The 24438-nt window shown below is 42.3% G+C and overlaps 6 protein-coding genes across 7 annotated transcripts; 2 read left to right on the top strand and 4 right to left on the bottom strand.

Annotated features, from left to right (window-relative positions):
* Window positions 1-3638: 3638 nt before the first annotated feature.
* On the bottom strand, window positions 3639-4996 carry LOC132265983 (juvenile hormone acid O-methyltransferase-like). Its single transcript, XM_059766789.1, has one exon. It carries the CDS (start codon window positions 4495-4497, stop codon window positions 3643-3645), a length of 855 nt encoding a protein of 284 aa, XP_059622772.1. The 5' UTR covers window positions 4498-4996; the 3' UTR covers window positions 3639-3642.
* Window positions 4808-5656, bottom strand: LOC132265809 (juvenile hormone acid O-methyltransferase-like). The gene has a single exon (XM_059766586.1). It carries the CDS (start codon window positions 5654-5656, stop codon window positions 4808-4810), a length of 849 nt encoding a protein of 282 aa, XP_059622569.1.
* Window positions 5657-5928: 272 nt separating this feature from the next.
* Window positions 5929-6908, bottom strand: LOC132266075 (juvenile hormone acid O-methyltransferase-like). The gene has a single exon (XM_059766910.1). The coding sequence runs from the start codon at window positions 6855-6857 to the stop codon at window positions 6009-6011; it is 849 nt and encodes a 282-aa protein (XP_059622893.1). The 5' UTR covers window positions 6858-6908; the 3' UTR covers window positions 5929-6008.
* A 935-nt stretch (window positions 6909-7843) lies between these two features.
* On the top strand, window positions 7844-15220 carry LOC132265963 (protein deadpan). Of its 2 annotated transcripts, XM_059766765.1 has the most exons (4): window positions 7844-7866; window positions 10455-11047; window positions 11118-11213; window positions 14025-15220. In XM_059766765.1, the coding sequence occupies exons 2-4, from the start codon at window positions 10532-10534 to the stop codon at window positions 15006-15008; spliced, it is 1596 nt and encodes a 531-aa protein (XP_059622748.1). In that variant the 5' UTR covers window positions 7844-7866; window positions 10455-10531; the 3' UTR covers window positions 15009-15220. The 2 variants fall into 2 exon arrangements, with proteins under 2 accessions (XP_059622748.1, XP_059622749.1); XM_059766766.1 differs by lacking the exon at window positions 7844-7866 and having other exon boundaries at window positions 10426-11047.
* Window positions 15221-16204: 984 nt separating this feature from the next.
* Window positions 16205-17881, top strand: LOC132265805 (aminoacylase-1-like). The gene has a single exon (XM_059766582.1). The coding sequence runs from the start codon at window positions 16205-16207 to the stop codon at window positions 17405-17407; it is 1203 nt and encodes a 400-aa protein (XP_059622565.1). The 3' UTR covers window positions 17408-17881.
* Window positions 17882-21087: 3206 nt separating this feature from the next.
* LOC132265803 (putative fatty acyl-CoA reductase CG8303) lies at window positions 21088-22772 on the bottom strand. The gene is made up of 3 exons (XM_059766580.1): window positions 21610-22772; window positions 21285-21542; window positions 21088-21223 (listed from the first exon to the last, which is right to left on the bottom strand). Exons 1-3 carry the CDS (start codon window positions 22770-22772, stop codon window positions 21088-21090), a joined length of 1557 nt encoding a protein of 518 aa, XP_059622563.1.
* Between the last annotated feature and the right edge of the window lie 1666 nt (window positions 22773-24438).

The following is a 24438-nucleotide window of genomic DNA, read 5'->3' as shown; positions in this document are numbered from 1 at the left end:
TGTATTTGCGCACCCTTTGAAATAGCGCACACAGAGGAATCTTACTTTATTCGCGCGAAATTGAATTACATTTAGACAATGTGGTTATTTGTGGCTGAGAATTCACTTCTTTAAGGAGATTTTTTGACGTTTGTCGAGGCTGAAGAGACCTTCAGTGCATGGCCAAAGGGACTCTGCGTGAGGAGTTGTAAAAGAATGACCAGAAAATCATTCCTTCGCAGAACGTGTCGGTCACAGTGTCTAACAAAGTTTTATGACACATTCTCGGGTTGGATGTCTTAATTGACTCTGGCCAAGACTTGGCAGGAGACCCAATTATTCTGTGTTTTGCCGCGATTCGGCGCGAAGTCTCTGTAATTTCTCATTTACCTTTAATCTCACCAATTAATTTCTTATTCCAAGGCACAATATTTTTTCACCTTGTTTTGATGATTGTAAAAAAAAATTGGGAAATATCACAATAACTTCTGACGCATTCTGGCCAAATAAATTTCTTACATCAATCAAAGGTTCCTTCGAAGATACCTTGAAGAAGTCCCATTACAGAAAAATCACGGGGATTATTTTACAACCGACTGACCTCTGTAAAAAGGTCACCTCGATATTTATGTACTTTTTTTTTCTCTCCCTTGCCCGAAATATAATTATTTGTTTTTTCTACAATGCTGAGCAATATTGAGAGCTTTGAGAAACACACCCGAAATAAACTAGAATATTTGGGAATGCGTGCGTCTTTTTGTCCAGTGACCAATAAAAGGAAATAAAATGTTGTGAAAAAAGACATTGTGAAAAAAAGTGAGACCTTCGACAGGGCAAAAAAGACCCCCAGTAATTGGCCATCGTAAAGGAATGACCAGAGAGAATAATGTGTTCGAGGAAGAGACGCGTGGAGAATTCTTCGCACTTGGCAGCAGAAATTTATGATTTGCTCTGGTCTCGATGGTTCAATTGACTTTGGCCAGAAACTGGCGGGAGATCTTCAGCACTGGGAGGAAATCCTGCAAATTGACCATGAAAACTCCAGCCAAGCTCACACTGGTAGGCCTTTTGACGTGATCATTTGGTGGAGGTTTTGTGGAAATGTTCAACACATTTTATGTACTCGCAGAGATTAATGACGACACATTCACATGTTGACTTTACATTTTTGCTCCTTTCGTGATACACTGATAAGAATTCTTATCAGAATTCATGTAAAATTGGCTTTAATCGTATCGCTAGACGCACAATCTTAAATGCAATTAATCTTTTTTGAGCTTGTATTGGGTCAATATCAGCATTATCAAGAAAATACAAGAGAATGTGATAAGAAAAGCTAGAAATAAAAGTTAAAAAAAGGCTTCTTGTGAGTTTGGTCAGTCGTCAGTCTGCTTTCATCTTATGATTATGATTATGGCATTTTCAAAATGATGTTTCAAAAAATAACAACTATCAAGCCGAATAAGATCTCATTTTAGAAGATCTTCAATTTCGCAGTATTTTATATTTCTGATATTTCAATGGAGAATCTGTTAAGATCGATGCCGGATAATTTCTCAAGGAATGTCACTGCGGAAGAAGAGGAGGAAATGTTCCAGGAACGTCTGCAAAATTTACTAGATCTCTATGCACTTGGTAAGGATCGAGACAATTCTTATTTAATTCTGTATGGGAAGAAGGAGGAGTAAACGTGCATCTTTGCCTCCTCTTGTGGTTGTTCACGATGAAATAAATCACCCAGAAATTGTTCCACTGCCTTTAATACGTTTTTAATCGACTCCACAACCGGAAGAGCCTGTCCGCCAAAGGACACATTGTGTCTAATCCACTTGAAGCCGCTCTGTTGTCCTGCTGATTGTCATTTAATTTGCCACAATTTCTCAAAAGAAAAAGTTCACCTAAGAAAAGGTCTGAATGATTTATTGGGAGCGAATTTGAGGACAGGTCGCCAAAAAGAGGAGAGAAGAGAGCAAAAAAAGAGCTGTGAATCTGAAGAAAGTAAACAAGACACTTGATAGACTTGAGACGTCTTCTAAGTAATTGGTTTACCAACTGTAACGCAACACCACAAGACAGTGTTGTTGAATGTCACAAATTCCTACCTGCCTTTGTGATCGCAGCCTTTCAGGGCTGAAGAGGAAGTCTTTTGTTGTCCTCTAATCTCGTGCACATAAGCAGGTCGCAGAGACTTGAGAAGAGGATGTCTTCTCATGGGTGTTGGCTTCTCAAGGTGCCTCAAGACGCATTTCTTTGCCGCTAATGAGTTTGTGTTTAACGAATTTATTCGCCAAAGCATGACCTGCTCAAAACAGTGCAAATCCTCGTAACGGTTTTTCATTGCACCTCAAGACAAGTCTCCCTACGTTTACAGCATTTGAATAGTGAAACCAAGGAGGGAATTGTGATTGAAGACAGCTGCACACGGGGCTGTGAAGAAGTTAAATTAGGGAGAGGGTTTCGTGATTTCGTCGTCTCGGTCGATGGCTCTTCCTTTGGGGTGAAAATCAGAAGAGTCGCACTTTCTTCATGCGACTGACGTCGAGTCAGAGGCAATTTTTTGGTGAGAATTGGGATTTGGGAGTGGAAGTCGCTTGACCAAAAATCATCAAAAATGATGAATGGCAGCGAAGGAGAATAAACTTGAGATGCTCCTTGGTGAGACAGAAGAAACACCGGACGTGGATGAAGACGCTCTGGGAAGGGGCAACAGGTGGGCTCTTCCGCAAAGTGTGGGAATGTGTGTGCATAAAGATGACCAGCGATATGGTGGTTTTCTGACCACTCTGCTGCCCACATCGAAATGAGTCCAAGGCGTCGCTTCATGATCCTATGAGGATAATTGCGAGCCAAATCTCACCCCGAAATTGATTCCGTGGCACTCACACGACCTTATATTCGACCAGGTGTTGTCTTCCGGTCGTCTTTTCTTCAGCAGAACCCTCTCTCAATACGCCTTTGGTATGGGGCAATTTTATCGGTGAATTCTCGGTGTACACAATCGCAATGAGGGCTATTTTCAATGCAAAAGAAGGGGAAGCGAGTGTGTCACAGTTCTCTGGCCAAATGTTCTGGCATTTTGTGAAAAAGTACATTTTCCCACAGATACTTTGCACCCTAATTTCACGTGTGTGTGAATATAATGAGACTGCCAAAGTGTATTGAACTCAAATGCCGGAGGGGCGCTCATGAGAAATTCCAGCAGAGGGAATGTGATCATCGGCACCCTCAGGAAGCCACTGACCATGTTATTTTTCCATTTCTTCACCCAAAAAATAATTAACTATAGAGATTTCCGGATCTCGCACTCTCAATTTCCTCAATCATGGGGCCGAAAGAGTCCAATTCCCAAAACGGGCAACAACATCATAATTTGCATTTTGGTGTCAAATGTGCGTCCAAAATTTGAGAAATTAATGGATATTTACCCACGCAAGAAACAAAGACGCGAAGGAGGAGCACAAAGAGATGTTTGAGAAAGCCAGAGATCGTCCTTTCCGTGTGGGAAATCATTTCGGGGCAATTTCTCATGTCGCCGATCGGCTGGGAATTCTATAGAATTCACACAAGAGAATCCTCACAGCGCCTTAGCATTTTTATTGGATGGAGACAAATGGGCCAATTTTGGGCAGTTGTAAAGATTAAGGTTGCACATTTTGTCCACTTTTATTTGCTTTTCATCCCATACAGAATTAAATAAGTGTTTGGTTTCTCAATTCTTCCTGTGTTATCGCGATACTGTCCGAGTACGAATTGATCCAAGAACTGAAGACGTTCTTGAAATATCTCCTCCTCTTCTTCCGGAGTGATTTCTTCACAGAATTTACACGGCATTGATCGCAATAAGTTCTCCTTCTCACTATCAGATTCAAAGTCAATAGATTTGCACCTGATTTTTGCCTTTAAATTGATAAATCCTTCACTTTTCATCAACTTAAGAGCTTTGAATTTTGCTGAAAACTTGTCAAGTTTTATGTACGGCAACATATCGTTATCCTGAAGTCCTGAAAAATAGTCCTTCCATCGGGGGTTTTCACAGACAGACAAAGCAGCGTCTAGCATAGGAGAATCAAGCACAATTACATGAAAGCAATCACCTCCTGGCTTCAGTAAATTGTAGATGTTTTTCATGGCTCTTTCTTGATCTCTGACATACATCAAGCAGAAGAACGACGTCACATGGTCGAAAGTTCCGAGTTTCTTCGAGAGATTTTCATCAATTGGCGATCCAATGTCTAGAATTTCACAAGAAACGCGATCAATTCCTTGAAACACTTTCTTTTGCAACTCAACCATTGGCTTGGAAATGTCCGAAAGCACAATTCTCGAGAAGTTTTCCGGAAGTCGACAAAACATAGTTGAATGGAAAGAATTTCCAGGTCCGCTGCCAATGTCCAAAATTGAGTCCTTGTCATCCTTTCTCCACTGAATCCAGTCGTTAAACTCATTAAGAAGATCTTCTGTGTGATTAATTATGCACTTGCTGCCTTTTAAATATGTCTCAGCATTTTCAAAAGCCATTCTTTTCTCACCGACTTGTTTTCCCCTTTCAAGACGATATGCGACTGAAGAGTGCTTATCAGAAGACGTGCGTTTTTGTATAATTGCATAAAATAGGTCATTTTATTCAAAGACATTGACACTGAAGGCTTTTGTAAGAGCAAATAAAACAATAAGATAAAAAGTATCAAGCATCCTTCTATTTAACTTAACTGATCTCATCTGTTTAATCCTTTAATCAATAACGTAAGAATATTATGAGTTGAAATATCTTTTATTATCTTGAATCTATATTCCCATCTATTTTGTTTTCAAGAGAGAAAAAATCCATTTATTCTCTTTTCTTCCCATACAGAATCAAATAAGAGTTTGGCTTATCAATTTTCCCAGTATTATCTCGATATTGTCCAAGGTTAAATTTGTCAAAGAATTGAAGACGTTCTTGAAATATTTCCTCCTCTTCTTCCGCGGTTACATTCTTTGAGAATTTATTCGGCATTGCTCTTAGGAAATATTCTTTCTCCTTATCAGAGCGAAATTTCCAAGGATAATAAACAATTTCGGCTTTTATATCGACAAATCCAGCCTTTTCCATGAAGCTTAAACCCTTGGCTTTTGCTTCATCAACCTTCTTGTATGGGTAAACGTAAAAATCCTGCCATCCTTTGAAGTAGTCCTTCCAGCGAGGTTTTTCGCAAACTGATAACACTGCATCAAAAATTGGACAATCAGCCACGATTAACAAAAAACAATTTCCTCCTGGCTTCAGCAACTTATAGATGTTATCCATGGCTTGTTGCTGATCTTTAACCCACATTAAACAGTAGAATGAAGTCACATGATCGAAAGTTCCAAGCTTTTGTAAGAGATTTTCATCAATTGGCGATCCAATGTCCAAAACTTCACACGACACTTTATTCACTCCTTCAAACTCTTTCTTTTGCAACTCAACCATCGGCTTGGAAATGTCCGAAAGCACAAGTCTCGAGAAGTTAGACGGGAGTCGACAAAACATAGTTGAATGGAAAGAATTTCCAGGTCCGCTGCCAATGTCCAAAATTGAGTCTTTCCCGTCTTTTCTCCACTCAATCCAGTCGCAGAATTTGTCTAGAAGATGGTGCGTCAAATCCTCAATGAAATTGTTGCCTTTGAAATACTCATTGGCATTTTTGAAAGACATTGTAACTTTCGCGAACTTCTTTTCTTTCTGAAATACAAAACTCGACTGGATTATCAGCACTAATGGGATTTTTGCCATTTTCTTATCTATCAGCGACTGCTACGAATGGTACAATTGATTTCATATGAAAAAAACTTCGTTCTATTTCGTAAGAAAAGTGTTTTAGATAAGAGTTTTTTTTTTTAAAGTGAAAGTTCAAGACAAGAAGCGTTGAGCATTGTCACTATTCAACTTACAATATTTATTGTAACTTTATCTTTCAGATACATATATGTGTTCTTAAGTATCTTCTGAATGTTTTGTCGCAATTTAAAAACATTTGAAAAGGGCAATTGAGATGCAGAAAATGTTTTTATTTACTTTTCTTTCCATACAGAATCAAATAAGAGTTGAGTTTATCATTTTTTCCAATGTTATCTCGATATTGTCCGAGGTTAAATTTGTCAAAGAATTGAAGACGTTCTTGAAATATCTCCTCCTCTTCTTCCGCGGTTACATTCTTTGAGAATTTATTCGGCATTGATCTCAAAAACAGTTCTCTTTCTCTGTCAGATCTGAAGTTGAAAGGATAATATCCAATTTCTGCTTTAATCTCTAAGAATCCGGCATTCTTCATCAACTGTAATCCTTTTGATTTGGATTTATCGAGTTGTATGTACGGGAAGACATAGAAATCCTCCCATCCTGTGAAAAAATCCTTCCATCGAGGTTTCTCACACACTGATAGAAGTGTATCGATAACAGGACAATCAGCAACAATTACGTGAAAGCAATCTCCTCCCGGCTTTAGCAACTTATAGATGTTATCCATGGCTTGTTGCTGATCTTTGACCCACATTAAGCAGAAGAACGACGTCACGTGATCGAAAGTTCCGAGTTTTCTCAAGAGATTTTCATCAATTGGCGATCCAATGTCCAAAACTTCACACGAAACGCGATCAATTCCTTGAAACACTTTCTTTTGCAACTCAACCATTGGCTTGGAAATGTCCGAAAGCACAATTCTCGAGAAATTTTCCGGAATTCGGGAATACATTGTTTCGTAAAAGGCATTTCCAGGTCCGCTGCCAATGTCCAGGATTGAGTCCTTTCCGTCCTTTCTCCACTGAATCCATTCGTAATATTGATCTAGGAGTTTTTGTGTGAGATCTTTAATAAATTTGTTACTATTTAAGTATGCTTCAGCATTTTCGAAGGACATTATTTTCAACTTTCACGCACTGCTGTCTTTCTGTCTGACAAGATGAAATGCAACTGAAGACGGCTTTTCAGAAATTCCATCTTTTTATTGTGTTCCTTATCTTTTCGCGATTGTCATCTACAACAATAATGTCAACAAGGAAAACTCGAATTAGTCCCACTGGTGAGAAATGTATTAGATAAGAATATAATCAGGAAAGAAAGTTATATTTTGCACGTGTTCTTTATCTTACTTTTAGCTAATAATGCTGTGGTGAAAACAATTGAAGTAAAGGTTCTCATGTTAAGATAAGAGAATAATAAGATCAAGATTTCATATTCTAATGAATAGCATTTTTTCATATATCAATGTGTCTTAGCTAAATATCAAGAAATCAAGATATTCTGTCATTGATTGTGTCTCGAATATCAAGATTTAAAAAGATCTTTGAGCTTATGCTTTGCTTCGGCTCTCCATGAGAGCAGCGCACGATTGTAAATGCAAAGTGATGAACCCCTCGTGGCATCACACACCCAAAAGAGATATCACAATAAACAGAGGCGAGAGTGATCAAGTGAGGATCGTGGGAAAGTCGAGTGCGGTGCTCAGTTCCACGCGTCTGTCGTGCTCTTGTTGGCAGAGAGAGAGAAGGTCCCTCCGATGTGAAGTAATTCACGTTGAAATTGCGCAGCTCATTGAGACGCCCGGCAAATGAGTGGCCATGTGTGGGGCCGTGTGGGAGTCCATGGGACATGTCACTTGGTGACGCTGATGATCGCGCCAGCGCGTCATCATCGCGCCGATCATCACTGTGCACGACACCGGAAATATCCGCGTGACACACGCAAAGTCGCTGTCTTATGCAAATTGTGACGAAAAGTGTGGTGACTGCGATCATCATCAGTAGAAAAGTGTCTGCGATGATTGTCGAAAATCCGTGTTTCACCCAAAGAGATATGAAATTCGATCCATGGCTGGATTTATGGAGAAATATTCTCACGATCTCTTCAATTTCTCTCTTGCATTTTGTGTGAGTGTGTTTTTTTTCTTCCTGGATGGTAAAATTTTTCCTGCCTTAGCATTAAGGCAACAATTGTTAAAAGATCGTCAACACAATGGTTGGAAGGCGAGTGAGAGAGAGAAATATTAAATAAGGAGTAAACATCCCCAGAACTGTGGGACTTTGGTGTGTGCAACTCTTCCCATGGCCCTCGAGATCGTGCGACCGGAGAGGAGATCAGAGGCGCTTGCATCCCTTTTGCCCAGGTCAATAGACACGAGATGGATCCCAGGGGAACTCAAGCATCCTTTTGTGTGTGATGTGACAAGGAGGAATATTGAAAGGAGAATTCACCCGAGAGTCATCAGTTTCCAATTCTTCCCATCACTCTTCCGCTTTTGAGACCCTTTTCTTCTTCTGCTCTTGCCCTCAATTTATGGCAGTGACATCGAAATGCTGCGACAATTTATGGAATATCGACATTTTATTGCTCAGAAGTTTCGGAGCGATTTATTTCGAGGGTAGTTCCCAAATCTTATATAAAATTATTCACGGTCAGCATTTGAATGGCGATATTGGTTAGAAAAATGCATTCTATGGGTTAGGAGGGGAGACAATCTTTGGATGATTGGGCGCCTTAAATGAAAAGATATGAGTTTGACATCAACACAGTATTGTCATTAAAGTTCTTTGTGAGGCGAAAATTTGTACAAAATTTACAATACAGGCGCCATATTCTCGCCCAAAAGATTCTTATTGTGACTAGAGCGCGAAAGGGGTGGGGCTTTTGTGTGGGCGGAGATTACAAAAAGGTCATTTCCCATCCTCGATTGATAAACCTCTCCATCTCCCTGTTTGATACAGTTTCAGGGGCGCAAAAAATGCATTTAATAGTTCCACGGGACGGAAGAGGCAGACAACACTCTGACTCACGATCAATGGGAATTCATGCCTCGGATATCCGACGTTTTTTTCTGTCGTCCGCCTCCATGAGATCCTCTCTTTGCTCTCTGAATCCTCCAGCCTGAGTGGAAAGAGTTGCACAGGTGTCGATCTCTGAGCTGCATTTGAATAATACGTGTGGGAATGATGGCAGGTAAAAAAAAAGTGAGGGTGAGAGGACTTCAATAAGAGGGAAATTTATTGTGAAATTGTACTTCCTGTTGATGGGGAAGTTATGAAATTATGTGGCTTTGCGCTGACGTCTCGAGGGGAAGTCATGCGCCATGAATCATGTCGCGCTTTTTTGTTGGATTGTAATTTTAAGAAGCTGAAAGCATCTTCAAAAACCCGCTCGAGAGTTGATGGCAAGAAAATAAAAAAACAATTCATTGACGATTTTGGAGATTTTCAGGGCTGGCTTATCAACTAAATTGAGACGGATGAGCACCGAGAGCGCCATGGAAAAGGGAACGGAAGTGATTCTTTAGTTTAGAACGACTAAATTGGCCCATTCATCACTTCACACTCACAATTCTGCAACTACACGAGCGAGAGAGTGTGATTCAGATCCGCCCAAAATTTGCACTTGCAAGCGCGCTGATGATCGTGTCGCTTATCAAAAGTCGGAAATCCTCGAATTTCAGCACTCTCTGATCCCGTCTCGCACTCCATTTCCCCCTCGCTGTTGTTGGGCGTGTGGGAAAATTTTTATCGGGGGAATGAGATCGGAATCAGCCGCGTGGTGCTCTGCATGTAATTTCCTCGGTCGATCAACGTCACTTCTCACAGATGGGAAGGCTTTGGGTGAGAATATATGTGAAGGTCGAGGCTGCACGGCTGAAGCGCAGAGTGTCGGTCCCCGGGCTGGTGTTGTGCCTGTGTTGGAATTTCTCACTGTACATTTTTATGCTTCTGTGTGGAGATCACTTTGTACTCTCTTTGCTTTCTGTACATTCGCCGCCGCCGCACGTTTATTCGGGAGACAAGGCGGACGTCTTGAGAGTGGGAATTAGCAGAATTGCCTCGAGTTGAGCGGAAAATGAGTGCGAAAAAAGCACGCATGATCTCTGGCCGATCCATCCCTCATTAAGAGAGAGAGAGAGAGAGGCTAGATATTCCGGTGTTGCACTTACAGACCTGTGCTTCGTGATTTGCATAGACCACCAACCGGCAAAACACCAATCCCTGCCCAATTGGTATCCCTGGAGAGTTTGTGGCGGGAATGCCACTGTCTAGGCGGCCTTCTTCCTCCTGATATACGATTCTCGCTGTTAGCATTATTTGACGGTAGAGGCAGCACTGAGGGTGACGCGGAGAAATGCGCGAGGTAGTCAGTCTTGTCATGAATGCGGAGTGGAGCAGTGCTATGCCAGTTGGGGCGGCAGGAGGAGTTGGTTACGTAAAGCCGACCTCTTATGTTATTTGGAACTTCAATCAGTTCATTTTTAATTCGCGATCAACCAAAAATTACTCTCCAAACCACTTGTCAACTGGTCAGCAGCTTGGCCTGAAGATGTCAAGACTATACAAATGACACCGATGCCAGACATCTTGAAATCATATAGAAATCTTGCTTCAGGTCCAAGTCTAGAGCTTTCTAGTGCTAATCTTTCTGCGTAATCCATCTGTGTCTCTTGTGTCTGGCTATTTGTCTTTCTTGAAATTATTTGGTTTAGTGTTGTGCTGTTTATCACAACTCTGAAGCAGAGGTTGGCACTCCTGCTCAGCTCTGCGATCTTCCCAGCGGCGGCCAATGCGACTGAGGGAGTCAGCGAGAGCGTGGTTGGCGAGCGAGCGAGAAGGGGCGAGGAATGTTTATTGTGGGTCTCTTGAAAAATGCGAGAGAGATCAGTCACTGTGCATGGGAACGCGAGGCAGGCAAAAGGATTTCAGTTTCTCTCGAGTCTCCGGTCAGATCAGTGGTATAAGTTTGCGCCAGAGCGCTGTGAGTGCGACTGTGGGAAAGGAATTTCATACAAATTATCCGGATGGATTTTTTGAGGATCACTCGGTGATCGTGCAGAATTCCGCGAGAGTGTTGTGTTTGTTGTGCGGTGAAATTCGGCAAAGTGGACTTGGAATATTTTTTTTTGCCGGAAAGATGATGCCAATCCGTGAGGACGATCTGGATAGCTGCAATAATAACGGTGGCAATAGTGGTCTGAGTGGCACGATGAGTGGCAATAGTGCCCATGATGGTCGGGATAATCGCCAGGGTGGCTCAGGTGTGACTCCCACGCCGCCCATGACAAAGGCGGAGATGCGCAAAGTGAGTGAATCTTGGGCTGTGTTCCACAATGCCAAGTGCTTATCAAAATGTGTCTTTTCTCTGCTTGCAGAGCAACAAGCCGATCATGGAGAAGAAGCGACGGGCGAGGATCAACAACTGTCTCAATGAGCTGAAGACGCTGATTCTTGAGGCGATGAAGAAAGACGTGAGTGTTGATCTATAGAATATTTTTTGTGAATTTCTCACACATGCTGGAGAATTTCCTGCGTCTCTAGTTTCGCGGTGACTCGCAATTTGCATAATCGATTTGCAATTAATAATAATTAATTGGCGATCTTGACGCGATCGTGCGCCATCCTTTCCCCCTGACACTCTATTACACATTCTCAAACACGCGATATCTTTCACAAAGTCCGCACTGACGTCAGCCACGACCCTCGATTTTCACGGGCGCTTCGCTTAGGAGATTTTGCAGTTTCGCGAAATTGTCGCTGTTGTTTTTTTTTTGTATTATTCTTATTCTTGTTTCGTACGATCGGCAAGAGATTGACTGCGGCGGAGCCAAACACAATGCCTCGTTAAGACATGCGAGGATCTCTTTGGCATATTTATAAATCATGACGCAATTATGCAGACGAAAGCGCGTAACTCATTGATTTGGGTGCACTGGAAAGGGCGCTTCTTCGGATTTTATTGCGGCCGCATTGTCCGCGTGAGCACAGTGTGATTGTGAGGAACACACAAAAGGATCCCCAAATGGAATAATTTATGCTGAAGCCTCAATTTTTCCCTTACATCTCCACTCTGTCGTCATTCTTGTTTATTTACCTTTGTCCATTGATCTCGAAGCACTGCGCTTTGACTTGGGATTTAAGTTGCACCACCGAAAATGGCTGATCTTGCCGCGATCAATGGTCAGAGAGTGCATTTTATCATCCACTGATTTTTCTTTTTTTGCTTTGCTGCACTTTGCTGCAAAAGAAAACCACAAAATTCGTCCATAAACCACTAATGTTAGGATATTATCCTCAATTTCTGAGAGATCTTCAAGGCACTTTTGTTGGTGATTATATTTTCGGAGTGCGCAATTTGAGTGACTGAAAAAAAAATGAAGCACAGTGTCAAGAAGAAGAAGAGGCGATATTTGCCAATCAGTGTCAGTTGCTTCGTGAAAGTTACCTTGTACGCCCTTTAATCACGGGTTCCAAAACAATCTCTCTTGATTTTTCCTTGGGAGCCAGAAACGGTGGAAAAATAAAGTGTCGATTTGCATGTTTTCATTGCGACCGAATGAATCAATATCATGACGAGATGTATTCGCTGTATTTCTTATGCAACGATATTCAGTTTTTGCCATGTTTGGACCATGAGATGATCGACAATATGAAAAAGGGGTTTATCAGTTATAGAAGAAACATGTCATTGTTCTGAGTCTCACAGAAACAGTACTGCAAAATACTTTAATTCAACTCCAAAAATTGACTTTTTCTTGCTTACTTGTCGTGAAGATGCATATTGGGAGATTTTTCCTTAGTGCGTCTGTTTGGGCACTTTCGCGAACCCTCGAGAGAATTGCTTCAGAGACTACAAGAAATCAAGATTTATACATGCACTGACGGAGGGCAAAAATGAGACTCATCGGGTTCATCATTTTCAGTTCCCACGCTTCCGAATGGATAAGACCACCAAACTCAGGCGCGAGTCGCGGTCGTGGAATTGAGAATGAAGTTGGTCAGGAGAGACGGCAAATAAGATCAGATAGAGGGCTGAGATGGTTTGCGGACTTGAATGAATTTTGTGTGTGTGCTTCTCAATGAAAATATCGTAAAAGATGGACTGGGAATAAATCACTGTGGCGGAGGAGGAGGTTTTTGCGTTCAGGTCTTTTTCTGCACGAACGATGGACGTGGTGAAGAAACACAGTCAATAATTTGGAGGAGGGTGAAATGAGTGTGTGGAAGAAGCATTTAACATTTCACTTGAGAGTCTCTCTTTCTTCTTGCCGTTGATGCACTTTGCAAAAGGCTCTGGCATACCGATTTCTTCACTCTTTTTCTCACTGCTTCGACACTCAAAAGAAGGAGAGAATTAATGATGGTTGAGAAGCGATGGTTGAAAGAAGCCCACCTCGGTCAAGGATGCGTGGGAACCGACAAATATTTGCTGGAGATGCTCAAGTCCCATCCGCAGCCATTCAGTGGCCCACATCAAAATGAATTTTTTTTTTGGTGAATTGGAGAACGATGAGAGGCGGACGGGAAGAGAGCGAAGCGTCGAAATGATCCGACAGTGTACAAAAGGTTGAGGGCAGAAGAAAGGCCGCGCTGAACAAGTGGATAAGATTCAGAAAGAGATTCACGTGAAATCCCATTTTGTATTTTGTGTACAATTGTGTGCCGAAGATGAACTGTGGCAAAGCCAAATGCCTTCATTCTTTTCCGATTTCATGCCAATTTCCCAGCAATGCGGCGCGCAATCGTTTATGCCAATCAACAAACCATCAAAGTCGCGAAAAATGATCACAATTTAGCTGCAGGTCAACTTCCAGAGGACCACCCAGAGAGATTTCCCGACAGTCACTCTCAATTAATAACTATTTCGGGCGCCCGCCTCACTCTTACTTTCTCATGTTCCTCTCTGAGATTGTCTGAAGATGAGCGCGAGGTGCAAAATTACCGCCCGAGGGCAACTCTTCGGAATAATAGTTGTTACGATGTCTTTGGCGGACTGTTGACACAGGTCTCATGCATTAACAGGTGCAAGCATGATTTGCAATTAATCTCCGGGGCGTCAGCGTGATTTTTCGAATTTTCAAGGGTGGTTTTTATGGTTGAAGACTAGACAGAAATTTAATAGAATTTTGTATTGTGGCTATCGAAATGTTAAACGCATTTAAGACAGTTTGAATATGCTTTCAATACTTCTTAGAGGTATTGAGTACATCTTGAGTCATTTTATCAATTTACGCTTAGGAAATTCCCATAAAACCAAACTCTAATCTTCAATTCTTTTCCAGCCTGCTCGTCACACGAAGCTAGAGAAGGCAGACATTCTGGAAATGACTGTGAAGCATCTGCAGACAATCCAACGCCAGCAGTTCGCGTTGGCGGTCAACACTGATCCGACGGTTGTGCACAAGTTTAAGACTGGCTTCACGGACTGCGCCGAAGAGGTGACGCGCTACGTGAGCCAAATGGATGGTATTGATTCGGGGGTGAAGCAGCGGTTGGCCAATCATCTCAATAACTGTGTCACGAACATCCAGCAATTGACGCCGTCGATCAGCTTCCCGGCGACATCTTCCGTTGGCTTGTCCGCATTTCCTGGCCTGCCACTCCACGGCGCGAGCACCGCGGGATCGTCGATTCTGCCGCTGCCGCAAGATGTGAACAACAACGGGCGGATTCAGATGGGCGGCGTTCAGCTGATCCCCTCCAGACTGCCGACTGGAGAGTTGGCTCTCGTAATGCCCAACAGCAGCAATTTGTCCTTCTTCCCGGGCACGAGTCCCTTCAGCACGCCGGCGCCACCTCCGCCCAACGGCCTGGACTTGGGAGCGTCGGCCTACACTCGAAGCAGTGCTTTCAGTAGCGTCAGACCACCGCAAGCGCGTCACAGTCCGCCGTTGAGTCCGGTGTCGTCGATTTCAAGCTGCGGCGAGGATTCGCATCACTCCTCGGACTATCACAACTCCACAGCTTCACCGCCGCTGATGCCCAGTTCCTCAGCGGCGGCAGCCATCACTTCGAATCTGCAGCAGCCGCAAGTCTCGTCGACGACGGAGCTGCAGAAGGCCAGGCTGGAGCCCAGGCCGGAGATACAGTATGTGAACAAGAAGAGGCCATATCCCTTCGATGTGTCCGAGGGCGCGAAATACGAAGTCAGCGCGAAAGCCATAAAATTGGAGGCTAGAGAGCAGCAGCCTAGTCCCAATCTAGATCACAATCAGAATTCAGCTCAGAACGGAAATGCCTCTGCCGATATGTGGAGGCCATGGTAATCATGTGAGAGCGAAGAACATGCTGTCTATTTGCACTGTGATCGTCATTGTTTTCGTAGTAATCATCCCAACGCGAATAATTCCATGAGAATGTACTTAAGTCTGTTGAGAGGTGTGTTAATTTTGTAAGAAAAAGATATATTATTGATCTCGTTTTGCAGCCTCTTTGAATTTGTATTTAAGAAGAGTATTTTAAGTCAATAAATTTTGCAATCAGATTTTGCTGCTCACTGTATTTTTTGGATGATTTGGATAAAACAGCAGAGGCACACTAGCGAAGACACATTGACGGATGGACAGTTTGAAATGTAACAGTATAATTCTCACTTCACTCTGTTCCATTAATCCCTATCATTTCCAGAAACAGTAGGTGATAATGCCAATCGATGGGTTTAATTAATACGAGTGTCATCGACGTGATTATAGATGTTAAAACACCCAAAAGCTGCGCTTTTGCCACCCGACGCTCAAATGCAGCGCCAAATGATTTGCGGTGTGGCTTAAAGGGCATCTGCATGGGTTGTGGAAGGCACGCCATCCAATACAAGTGTTAATTAAATAAATATTTGACCAATTTATACTCTCGCTACTATTTGCATTCGCCACCCACTCATCTTCGGCGGCATTATTTTGACGTGCAATTTTTATTAAACATCTATTTGTGATGTGGTGAAAAATTCAATTATGAATGACTCGATTTGGGCGATGGAATTATTAATAAGCCAACTCCAGCTAGTTTGGCATGAAGTGGACCATATCATGGGCAATTTGAGCAAGGTGGAAAGATTGGGGGGAAAACTGTGGGAATTTGATTGGTTTTAATGCTGAACAGCGGAAGATTGAACAAAATTATGTCTATCAGGCGTCTTCATTGGCCAAGTGGAGACGCCTGGTGAATGCCGAGCATGAAGAAAATGTCTCAAAGCTCTCATTTAATACCAATTATATTATTTTAACTCCACTTGTGTTGAATTGTTTCTTGGTTACAATCAAGAGAGAAATTTCTCATGACTCCGCGTAGACACTTATGCATTTGTGGTTTTTGTGGATTCAGTCGGCAAAATAAGTTTTACAACCTGTCTTTTGGGCACTCGAGAGATTAGATAACGAACTTATTTGTCTGGCCTTTAAGAGCCCACTCACGTTTGGGGAGCCACTCAGTCTTGTGCAGTCTGAATCTGAGTGAAGTTCAAACAATGGCCAACAAGTGGGAAGATAATGAGGAGATCAAGATCTTCAGGGAATACCTCCGGATCGCTAGTGTTCATCCCAATCCCGATTACAAGCCGTGCGTTGACTTTCTGAAGCGCCAGGCTGACTCTCTGGGGATGCAATTCAGAGTGTTTTATCCTGTGAATGAGAACAATCCAGCAGTTGTGCTGTCGTTGGCGGGAAGTGAACCATCTCTGCCCACGATCCTCCTCAACAGTCATATGGATGTGGTTCCTGTGTTCCCCGACAAGTGGACTTATCCTCCCTTCTCTGCCCACGTGGATGCTGAAGGTAGGATCTTCGCTAGAGGCACGCAAGACATGAAGTGTGTGGGAACGCAGTATCTTGCAGCCTTGAGAGCTCTGAAGAGGACTGGAAAAACTCTCAAGAGAACCATTCATGTGCTCTTTGTGCCTGATGAGGAACTTGGAGGCTATCTGGGGATGAGAGAATTTGTGCACACCGAAGATTTTCGATGTTTGAATGTCGGTTTCGCCCTGGATGAGGGATTAACCTCAGAAACGGAGGCTTTTATTCTCTTCTACGGCGATAAAAGTCCTTGGCAAGTGACTTTCAAGTGCTCAGGGACGCCTGGTCATGGTGCAACTCCATTGGAGGACACAGCTGGGGAGAAGATCAGCTACATCATTGGCAAAGTGATGGAGATGCGAAGTAGAGAATGTGCGAAGATGAAGAAGAATTCCAGCTTCTTTGCCGGCACTGAGACTGTCATCAATCTGACCAAGTTGGAGGGTGGAGTTCAGGCGAATGTCGTTCCTCCGCTCCTCAGTGTCACTTTCGACATGCGCCTGGCCATCAATCTGGATCACGAGGCATTCTTTCGGCAGCTTCAGGATTGGTGTGCAGAAGCTGGTGGTGGAATTGAGATGGTGTTCGCGAGGAAGGATAAGAAGTCACCAGTGACCAAATTGGATGACAGTAACATCTTCTGGGTGGCCTTCAAGGCTGTGGCCGATGAGATGCAACTCAAGCTGCAACCGATCATTTGTCCAGCAACCACAGACAGTCCATTCTTGAGGGAAGTTGGAATTCCAGCACTTGGATTCTCACCAATTTCCAACACTCCGCTTCTTATTCACGCCCACGATGAGTTCATCTTCGCCGAAGGCTATCTGAAGGGCATTGAGATGTATCAGAAAATCATCCACAAAATCGCTAATTGCTGAAAAATGTATTTGGGAACAGTGAATTCTTATCAGGTGTGCTTAAGAAATGAGGTTTATTTGAAGATTTCACGTGCAAATAGACAGATTTTGAGATAATCTCTCATCCTTCACTTGAGTCAGTTGAGTATAAAGTGCATTTTCATTCTTCTGTAAATGACAGTGAGAAACTAAAATATTTTCTGTACATGAAAGATGAAAATGGTCCATTTTTCCCATTATATTTCTGCCTTTTTTTCCCATATATATATGCAATATGTTTTTCAATATTATACAGTCAGCAACCACAATTTCAATCTCCGCTCTGTCGAATGAAATAAAAGTCAGAAGATAACCGCATTTATTAAATTTTTCAGTTTGAATTTTTGAGTTATTCACTATCACCACGTCCCCGTCCGCCCGTGTTCTCCGTGTTACATTTTGGAATGCGAATTTTTAACTATATCATAATGGGTGTTTTAACCTACTGAGTGAGAGAGAGAGAGAACCTGGGTGGGGGCCCTGTGAGCGCCAAAGAGCCCCCCAACCATCGTGCGTTGTGTGTGTGTGTGTGTGTGTGTGTGTTGATGCAGAAAAAAAATGTATATGGCTTTTCCCGCGTGATTTTTTTGTCTCGATACTGCAGCCAAAATTTATTTTGTTGTGAATAAATAAATAGAAAATATGAAAAAGTGGTGAATATTTTAGAATGAATCATTGTTTTGTTATTTTGTGGTTGTCAACAATTTTCGTGTGAATGATGATGATGAGGAAGTGTTTAATAATTTACACATTCTCTCATACCACTCTTGATTATCTCGTCCATTTATTTTTTTCGACAGTTCAACGAAAAATGTAACATAGCGTAATTTCCGAAGTCAGTTGAATATTTGAATTTATATGGAATAATCTCCATGGCTTTCATCATTCCACTGGAAGGAATGCGTTCCAATAGCGCCTGAAGACAGACTTTGTGCTCCACTCACTTCTTTCCCGCCAAATTGACAGACAAAAATATTTATGAATTCAATTTAATGACAGAAATTTCGTGATGTTGATGACTGTAAAATGACTGCCGTGAGTTTTTTTTTATTATCTTCTTTTTTTTGATGCGGGGAAAGCCACAATATTCGATTGTGGTTGGTTTGGTGACCAATTCTGTGATCCGACTTTCAGTTTGTTTCAACTCCAATTTTCACTGCAGTTTTATTATCAATTTTTTTTCACCACATCCTCCCGTCCTTTAGCCTGCCATCGCTTCAGCCCCATTGGATCCACTGAAAATGAGACTTCTCGTCTATTTTTCCACTCCTTCCCTCAATCTTCCTTTCACGTGGTTTTATTGCACAAGTGATCCGTCCAAAGGGAAAAGTATTCGCGCAAGTGATGTACAATGTATGATGTAGAAATTCTATAACTTAAACATATTCAAAGAAAGTGTTATAATTTGCTTAGAGCCTTGAAAAGCAGATGTTTATGAGCAATTTCATTTTTCACGTGGTGTACTCTGTAGCGATGCATTCGCCTCTCCTTGGTAGTGTTTTTGTATCAATTTTTACCTCAAACTGATTCCATGTTTCGTCTCTCTCTTGGCTCTCCAACGACTGTTTTTCAGCACCCAACATTGAGGTTCTCATTTGAGGGTGGAATTTTCCGCCCAATGTTGATGATGACGTTTATATTTTCCATTTTATTTTCCATACAACTGATAGATATTTCAGGAAATTGAGAAATGGCTGTTGATGAATTTTTAAGGTTTCACCACAAACAGTCAAATATTCGTCAATTCACTCTCGTTCTTCTCTGAAGGATTGTCAGTCGGAAATTCGGCTCTTATCATTGGTCATGATGATCGGGAGGTTTTTTTTTAAGGAAATTAATTGTGTGCACATATAAATCTCTTTCATTTGCACTCGACTTGACTCATCCAATTATCCTTTCTACACATGCTGTAAGCATATTCGCAAGCATCATTCGCACAGACATTTCTTCTCTCACTCTGCCAAAACCTCATATGTTCCTGGGAGTTGTTTGCAAGATTGGAGAATGCTCTAGTCACTCTGTGTTCATCGATAAGAATCTTCCACGTCGGAGCATCTCACATTGTCTATTGAACGCTATTTGAAATTTCCAGCGTCATTCCTGTGCCTCTGCGAGGGGAAATATTAAAATCATCGGGCTTCTCAAAATCCAGCTGAAACACCATCACGTTGAGCCACATTCCATTGCATTCTCATTACAAGAAAATGATAAACAGTTGTGCATTTGAATACACCTATCAATACTCATCTCTCCACGGCATTAATTGTTGCCGTGGATTTTGTCGGTTTGGCACGAATTTCAAGTGATTTCAGCGTGTGGGAATGAATAAACAGTGAGTACGTGAAATCCATGCAAAGCTAATTGCAAACTGGGCGGGACTTGGGAGTGGGCGGAGCTTCTGCAGCACTTAGTGCAATCACTAAGTGTCTTATTTCTGTCTCAAATTGCCACCTGCAATTCTCACATTGTTCTCTGCCTCACCCTTTGCTGGAGATTTGAACTTTTCAGGGCGATCTCTGGTTGCAGCATTTATTATTCAAATGAGTCATCGACAGTGATGCGACGAAGGACAGTAAATCTGTCAGTGAGTGTAAAATGAACAAGTCGTAGATATCATATAATTTACAACTGATGCCTGCGTGTGTCCTTCTGAGGTCTCTCATCTGAATTGTATATAGGCATTTGGAGTTAAATGTTAAATGGCACAAGAAAGCACACCAGAGGATGGTAGTTTAATTGGAAAAATTGAGAGGCATTTTCTTCTTCATCGACCATGAATATGCGATGAAGACTTGCCGCGATGGGTGCGCTTTCGCATAAATTGTCACTTCAACCTCCTCTAATTGCAATTCGTCACAATGAACTTTTTGGCGGGTGATCAAATGCAAAACATCCCCAAATAACAATGTTATTATGCGACTGTCCGAAAAGGTATATTAAATGGATAATAAAATGCGATGCACAATGGAAGAGGAGCATAATTTATTCATTCGCTTGTAATGAAATTAACAGTTTTCATGTGTTAAACAGCAAAATGTGTGGGAATGAGTCAGTGGGTGAGTGAGTTCTGAAAAATGCCCAATCGTCCCTCAATTTTCAACTGAATTTTCATTCATTACAGTCCAACTGGATACAGAGTGAGCAATTTTTTTTTCTCTCTCTGGCCCACGCGTCCACACAGGACACAAACTAGAGAGTGTGAGGATATAAACCATGAACCAGAGGAGACACAATGAGCAAAAAAAAAAAAATAGTCCACGCGAAATCGCATCCAATTAAATGAGGAGCGCTTCAATTCTCAATTTTGGAGCAATAAATTCGTCAAAATTGCAATTTGTCCTACAACATTTATGGCTTGTCATTATTTGTGGCGGGATTTGGCGGAGGTGAGGTCCGAAGGCGCGCGATAATGGGTTTAAGCAGGCCGGCAGCGAAATATTGGACAGTTGTTGAAGCAGTGTGAGATAAAAACTCAATTAATATCAGTGTACATTTAATTAGTCACACAAAATCCCAACCCTCGTGTCCTTTTCGTGTCCTGAAGAGGAGCTTTTATGTCCACGAGAGGAGTGATAAAAAAAAATTGTAGGAGCAATTTTAATGACAATATCCATGTGCAAATAAACATGTTGATCCAGTATCCTGGATCGATTCACACACTGCTATAGCCAGTAAGCAAATAGCGCAGCAAAGAGACCCACAGTTGTACTTAAAACTAAGCTCCCAGTGAAGAACATGATGAGGAATTTCACTATCTTGAACACAGTCAGATAGCCTAAACATTCCATTCCCAAGAATCTGCAATAGAGAGTCGAAATGCTTAGAAGTGTCATCAGGATGTGCTAGGAACTGTACTTACAAGTACTGAACAACCCGATGCATCCATGTCACTGACCCGGAATCCCTGTAATACGACTTCCTGGCCCAGAAGAGACACTGAGCCAGGCATTTCCTCCAGTTCACTCTGTCAATGTCGAAGGAGTACTTTTCAATGTCATCAGGATGCATTTGTCTCAGCAAATCCTTTGAGTTGTCTAAGCAATAATCCGACTCACGTATGCCGTGCTCTTTGAAGAACTTCATTGAATTGTACTGCAGCGACAGCATTCTGAAACCTCTGGGAAGAAAAAAAAAAGTAGGCGGAGATTAGGAATGGGCGTGGTTTATTCAATATGTAAACTTACCTCATCCATTTCGGCGACAACTTGAATACCCTCTCTGGAATATACATAATCACGTGGAAAAGCGTGAGCCAGAGGAAGAAGACTTCCATTCGCCATCCGTTGCGGAGCTTAAGTCTAGGCAACAAGGCATAGGAGTCACAAGGACTCTTCCATGATTCCTCGTTGAGAATGTCACAGAATTGCTGATTGGTAAGTGGATTGGCATTCCTTGTGCTAGTTAAATGGACAATTGTTGGCTTGTTTTGTGGAGCAGACTGTGAACTTAGAAAGACCACCAGACACAGCGCAGCCTTGACCACGTAGTCGCAAGGAACACTTGTGAATTGAGTATCTGGATAGCCCACACAGGTTCGAGCTATCCCTTTGACATGTCCTCTCATGCAATTGCAGTGACCGCTTTGAGAACTACCAAACCAGCCAGGAATGCGATGTTCGTAGAATCCATGAACCAAAGAAGGTCTTATGATGCCTACTGGAAGTCCCGCCATTTCCTCAAGGATAAGGTTTTCCGCCAATTGCTTTGTGAATGTATACGACGAAATGTGACCCTCAATAAAGGCTTCCTTAAATTCAGGAATTCTATTCAAGCTGGACGGCGTCTCGAGTGCCAATTGAATCATTTCACGAGGACTTCGATTAGTTTTGTACACTTCCTCGCGCACACGACCCGCAACGTTAGAATTTGCTAGTACAGTGGATGAGTAGATGAAGGCAGAGAGATGGTGGAGGCTCTTGGCTAGATCAATGCAGCGAAGAGTGCTCAGCACGTTCATCTGCACAGCCTCGGCCAGAGTGCGATTGAACTTGATGAGACCCGCGTTGTGGATCACGACACTCACGCTGTCGCGGATCTGCGCCAGGACGGCGGCGCTCAGGCCCAGGTTCTCGGCCGTCAGCTCGCCGACCACCGGCACCACCTTGGCCAGCGCCTCGGCGGACAGGTGCGCGAAGATCTCGCTGCTCAGCAGCCGCGCCACGCGCTCCTCCGGCGACATGCCTCGCTTCTCGCGCACCAGCACAAAGACGCGCCCCAGATCCGGGCTGGCGCTCAGCAATCCCTCAATCAGCGCCATGCCGATGAAGCCCGTGCCGCCCGTCAGCAACACACTGCGTCCGGAGAAGTAGTCTTTGATCCTACACAATTTTCCTGTGGATTCCTCCATTTCTTATCACTGAATTTTTACTACTTGCCTTAGATAACAGTCTCTAAACACTAAAGAGTTTCGTTGTAGAACTTGTGTCTATATAAGGCATTTTCAGACAATGACATACGAATGAGTTGCCGAAATGATAGACGGCATATGTTAATGTGTATAGTGTGTTAATTAATTTTATTATAGGAAGTGCAAAAAAAAAACTCTTGGAAAGTTATTAACCTTCTCATATTGTCAGGCCAGAATTTAATTAAAAAGTATTTAAGAGAGTAATTTTATATACAAACTTAAGCTCCGCCTATTCACAAGCCACGCCTTCCATGAATTTGATATTCTTCTCACTGACCACGACTGGCATGCGCTTTTATAAGCACTTCGGATGAATATAAAATTACTTCATCCAAATAAAAATATGTAAGTGAAGGTCGTCAAACTGTCAATGGAGTTGAAAAAAAAATAAATACACGTTGAGTTCAGTGACTTTGCGATTTGCTATGGCTGTAAAATGATTTAAACTTCCGAGTGAGACTTTTTTCCCTCTTCTTTCTCTCAAAGTCACTTGACCTCCTGCACGATAAATATGAATATCTGCCAATATATTATTTATACGTCTGCTAAGACGGACATAATTTAATATTCACCAATTAATTCAGCTCGTCACAGCGTTTCGTGTTCACCAGTGAAATAATTGAATATTTTACCATCATTATGTGTAATCAATTGTGATGTATTTACGAGATCTCAATGTGTGTTCCACGGGACTGGAATTTCTCTCTCTTTTTTCTTCTTCCAGAGCGCTTCGGAGGAAGTGAGGCGCACCAAGAATGGTGGGCAAATGCAAAAGTAACTAATTTTAATTCGAAATCTCTCTCTCTCTCTGCGCAAACACTGATATGGCTTCCAGGTAAATTATTGTCGAATAAATTTGTCTCGCTTCATTAAAAACCACAGTGGAGAACAAATACGATAAATCATGAGTGCGGTTTTGGGGGTGGACGCGCGGGATTGCGGCGGCAAAGGTCGCGAAGATCATGTCTTGGGTGTGAAGGAAATGCGCGAAAAGAGATGCACAAGAGTGTTAACAATCATGGCTCAATGAGTGGATCGATGGAAGTCGGCAAAGCGGGGTGATGATGTTGCAAATCACTTGACTTTTGACGCTCTCTCGCGCGCGCTAAGTGATGAAGTCTCTCCAGTTCATTAGCCGCATCCTTCAAGGAACTGCCAAAAAAAACTCCAATAAAGTGAGAGAGAAGGGAAGTAATTTATTCATACAATCAATTTGTCGGGCAAATGCAAAAATCTTCCGTTTGGCGAACACTTGGCAAAAGAGTTGAATAACAAGGAGGAAATTCTACACGCTGAACTGCTAACAATTTGAGAATTGTTAATCTACCATCGAAAATCAAATATAGAATTTGAGCGTTACGGAAAATACACAAAATAACAAGGCGCTCAGAATTAATACATAGCGAGCACAAAATCACAGGTTCTCAAACTTAGGGGCACATCGTTGAAATTATGAAGCTTTCGCAGCGCTCAGAATTAAAATCTCTCGTGGTTCTTTCATCCGTTTGACTTCCAGAAGCACGAAAGAATTTTTGTAATATAGTTCGGTGCTCAAATATGCATGTCATTTGAATATTTCACAGGCTTCTCATAACTCCGCACCCTA

Source organism: Phlebotomus argentipes, unplaced genomic scaffold (genome assembly GCF_947086385.1).
Source record: "Phlebotomus argentipes unplaced genomic scaffold, Phlebotomus argentipes genome assembly contig_5, whole genome shotgun sequence".
In the NCBI taxonomy this organism is placed as follows: Eukaryota; Metazoa; Arthropoda; class Insecta; order Diptera; family Psychodidae; genus Phlebotomus; species Phlebotomus argentipes.
The sequence above is the reverse complement of the archived record's forward strand: the minus strand, read 5'-3'. Positions and strand labels throughout refer to the sequence as shown.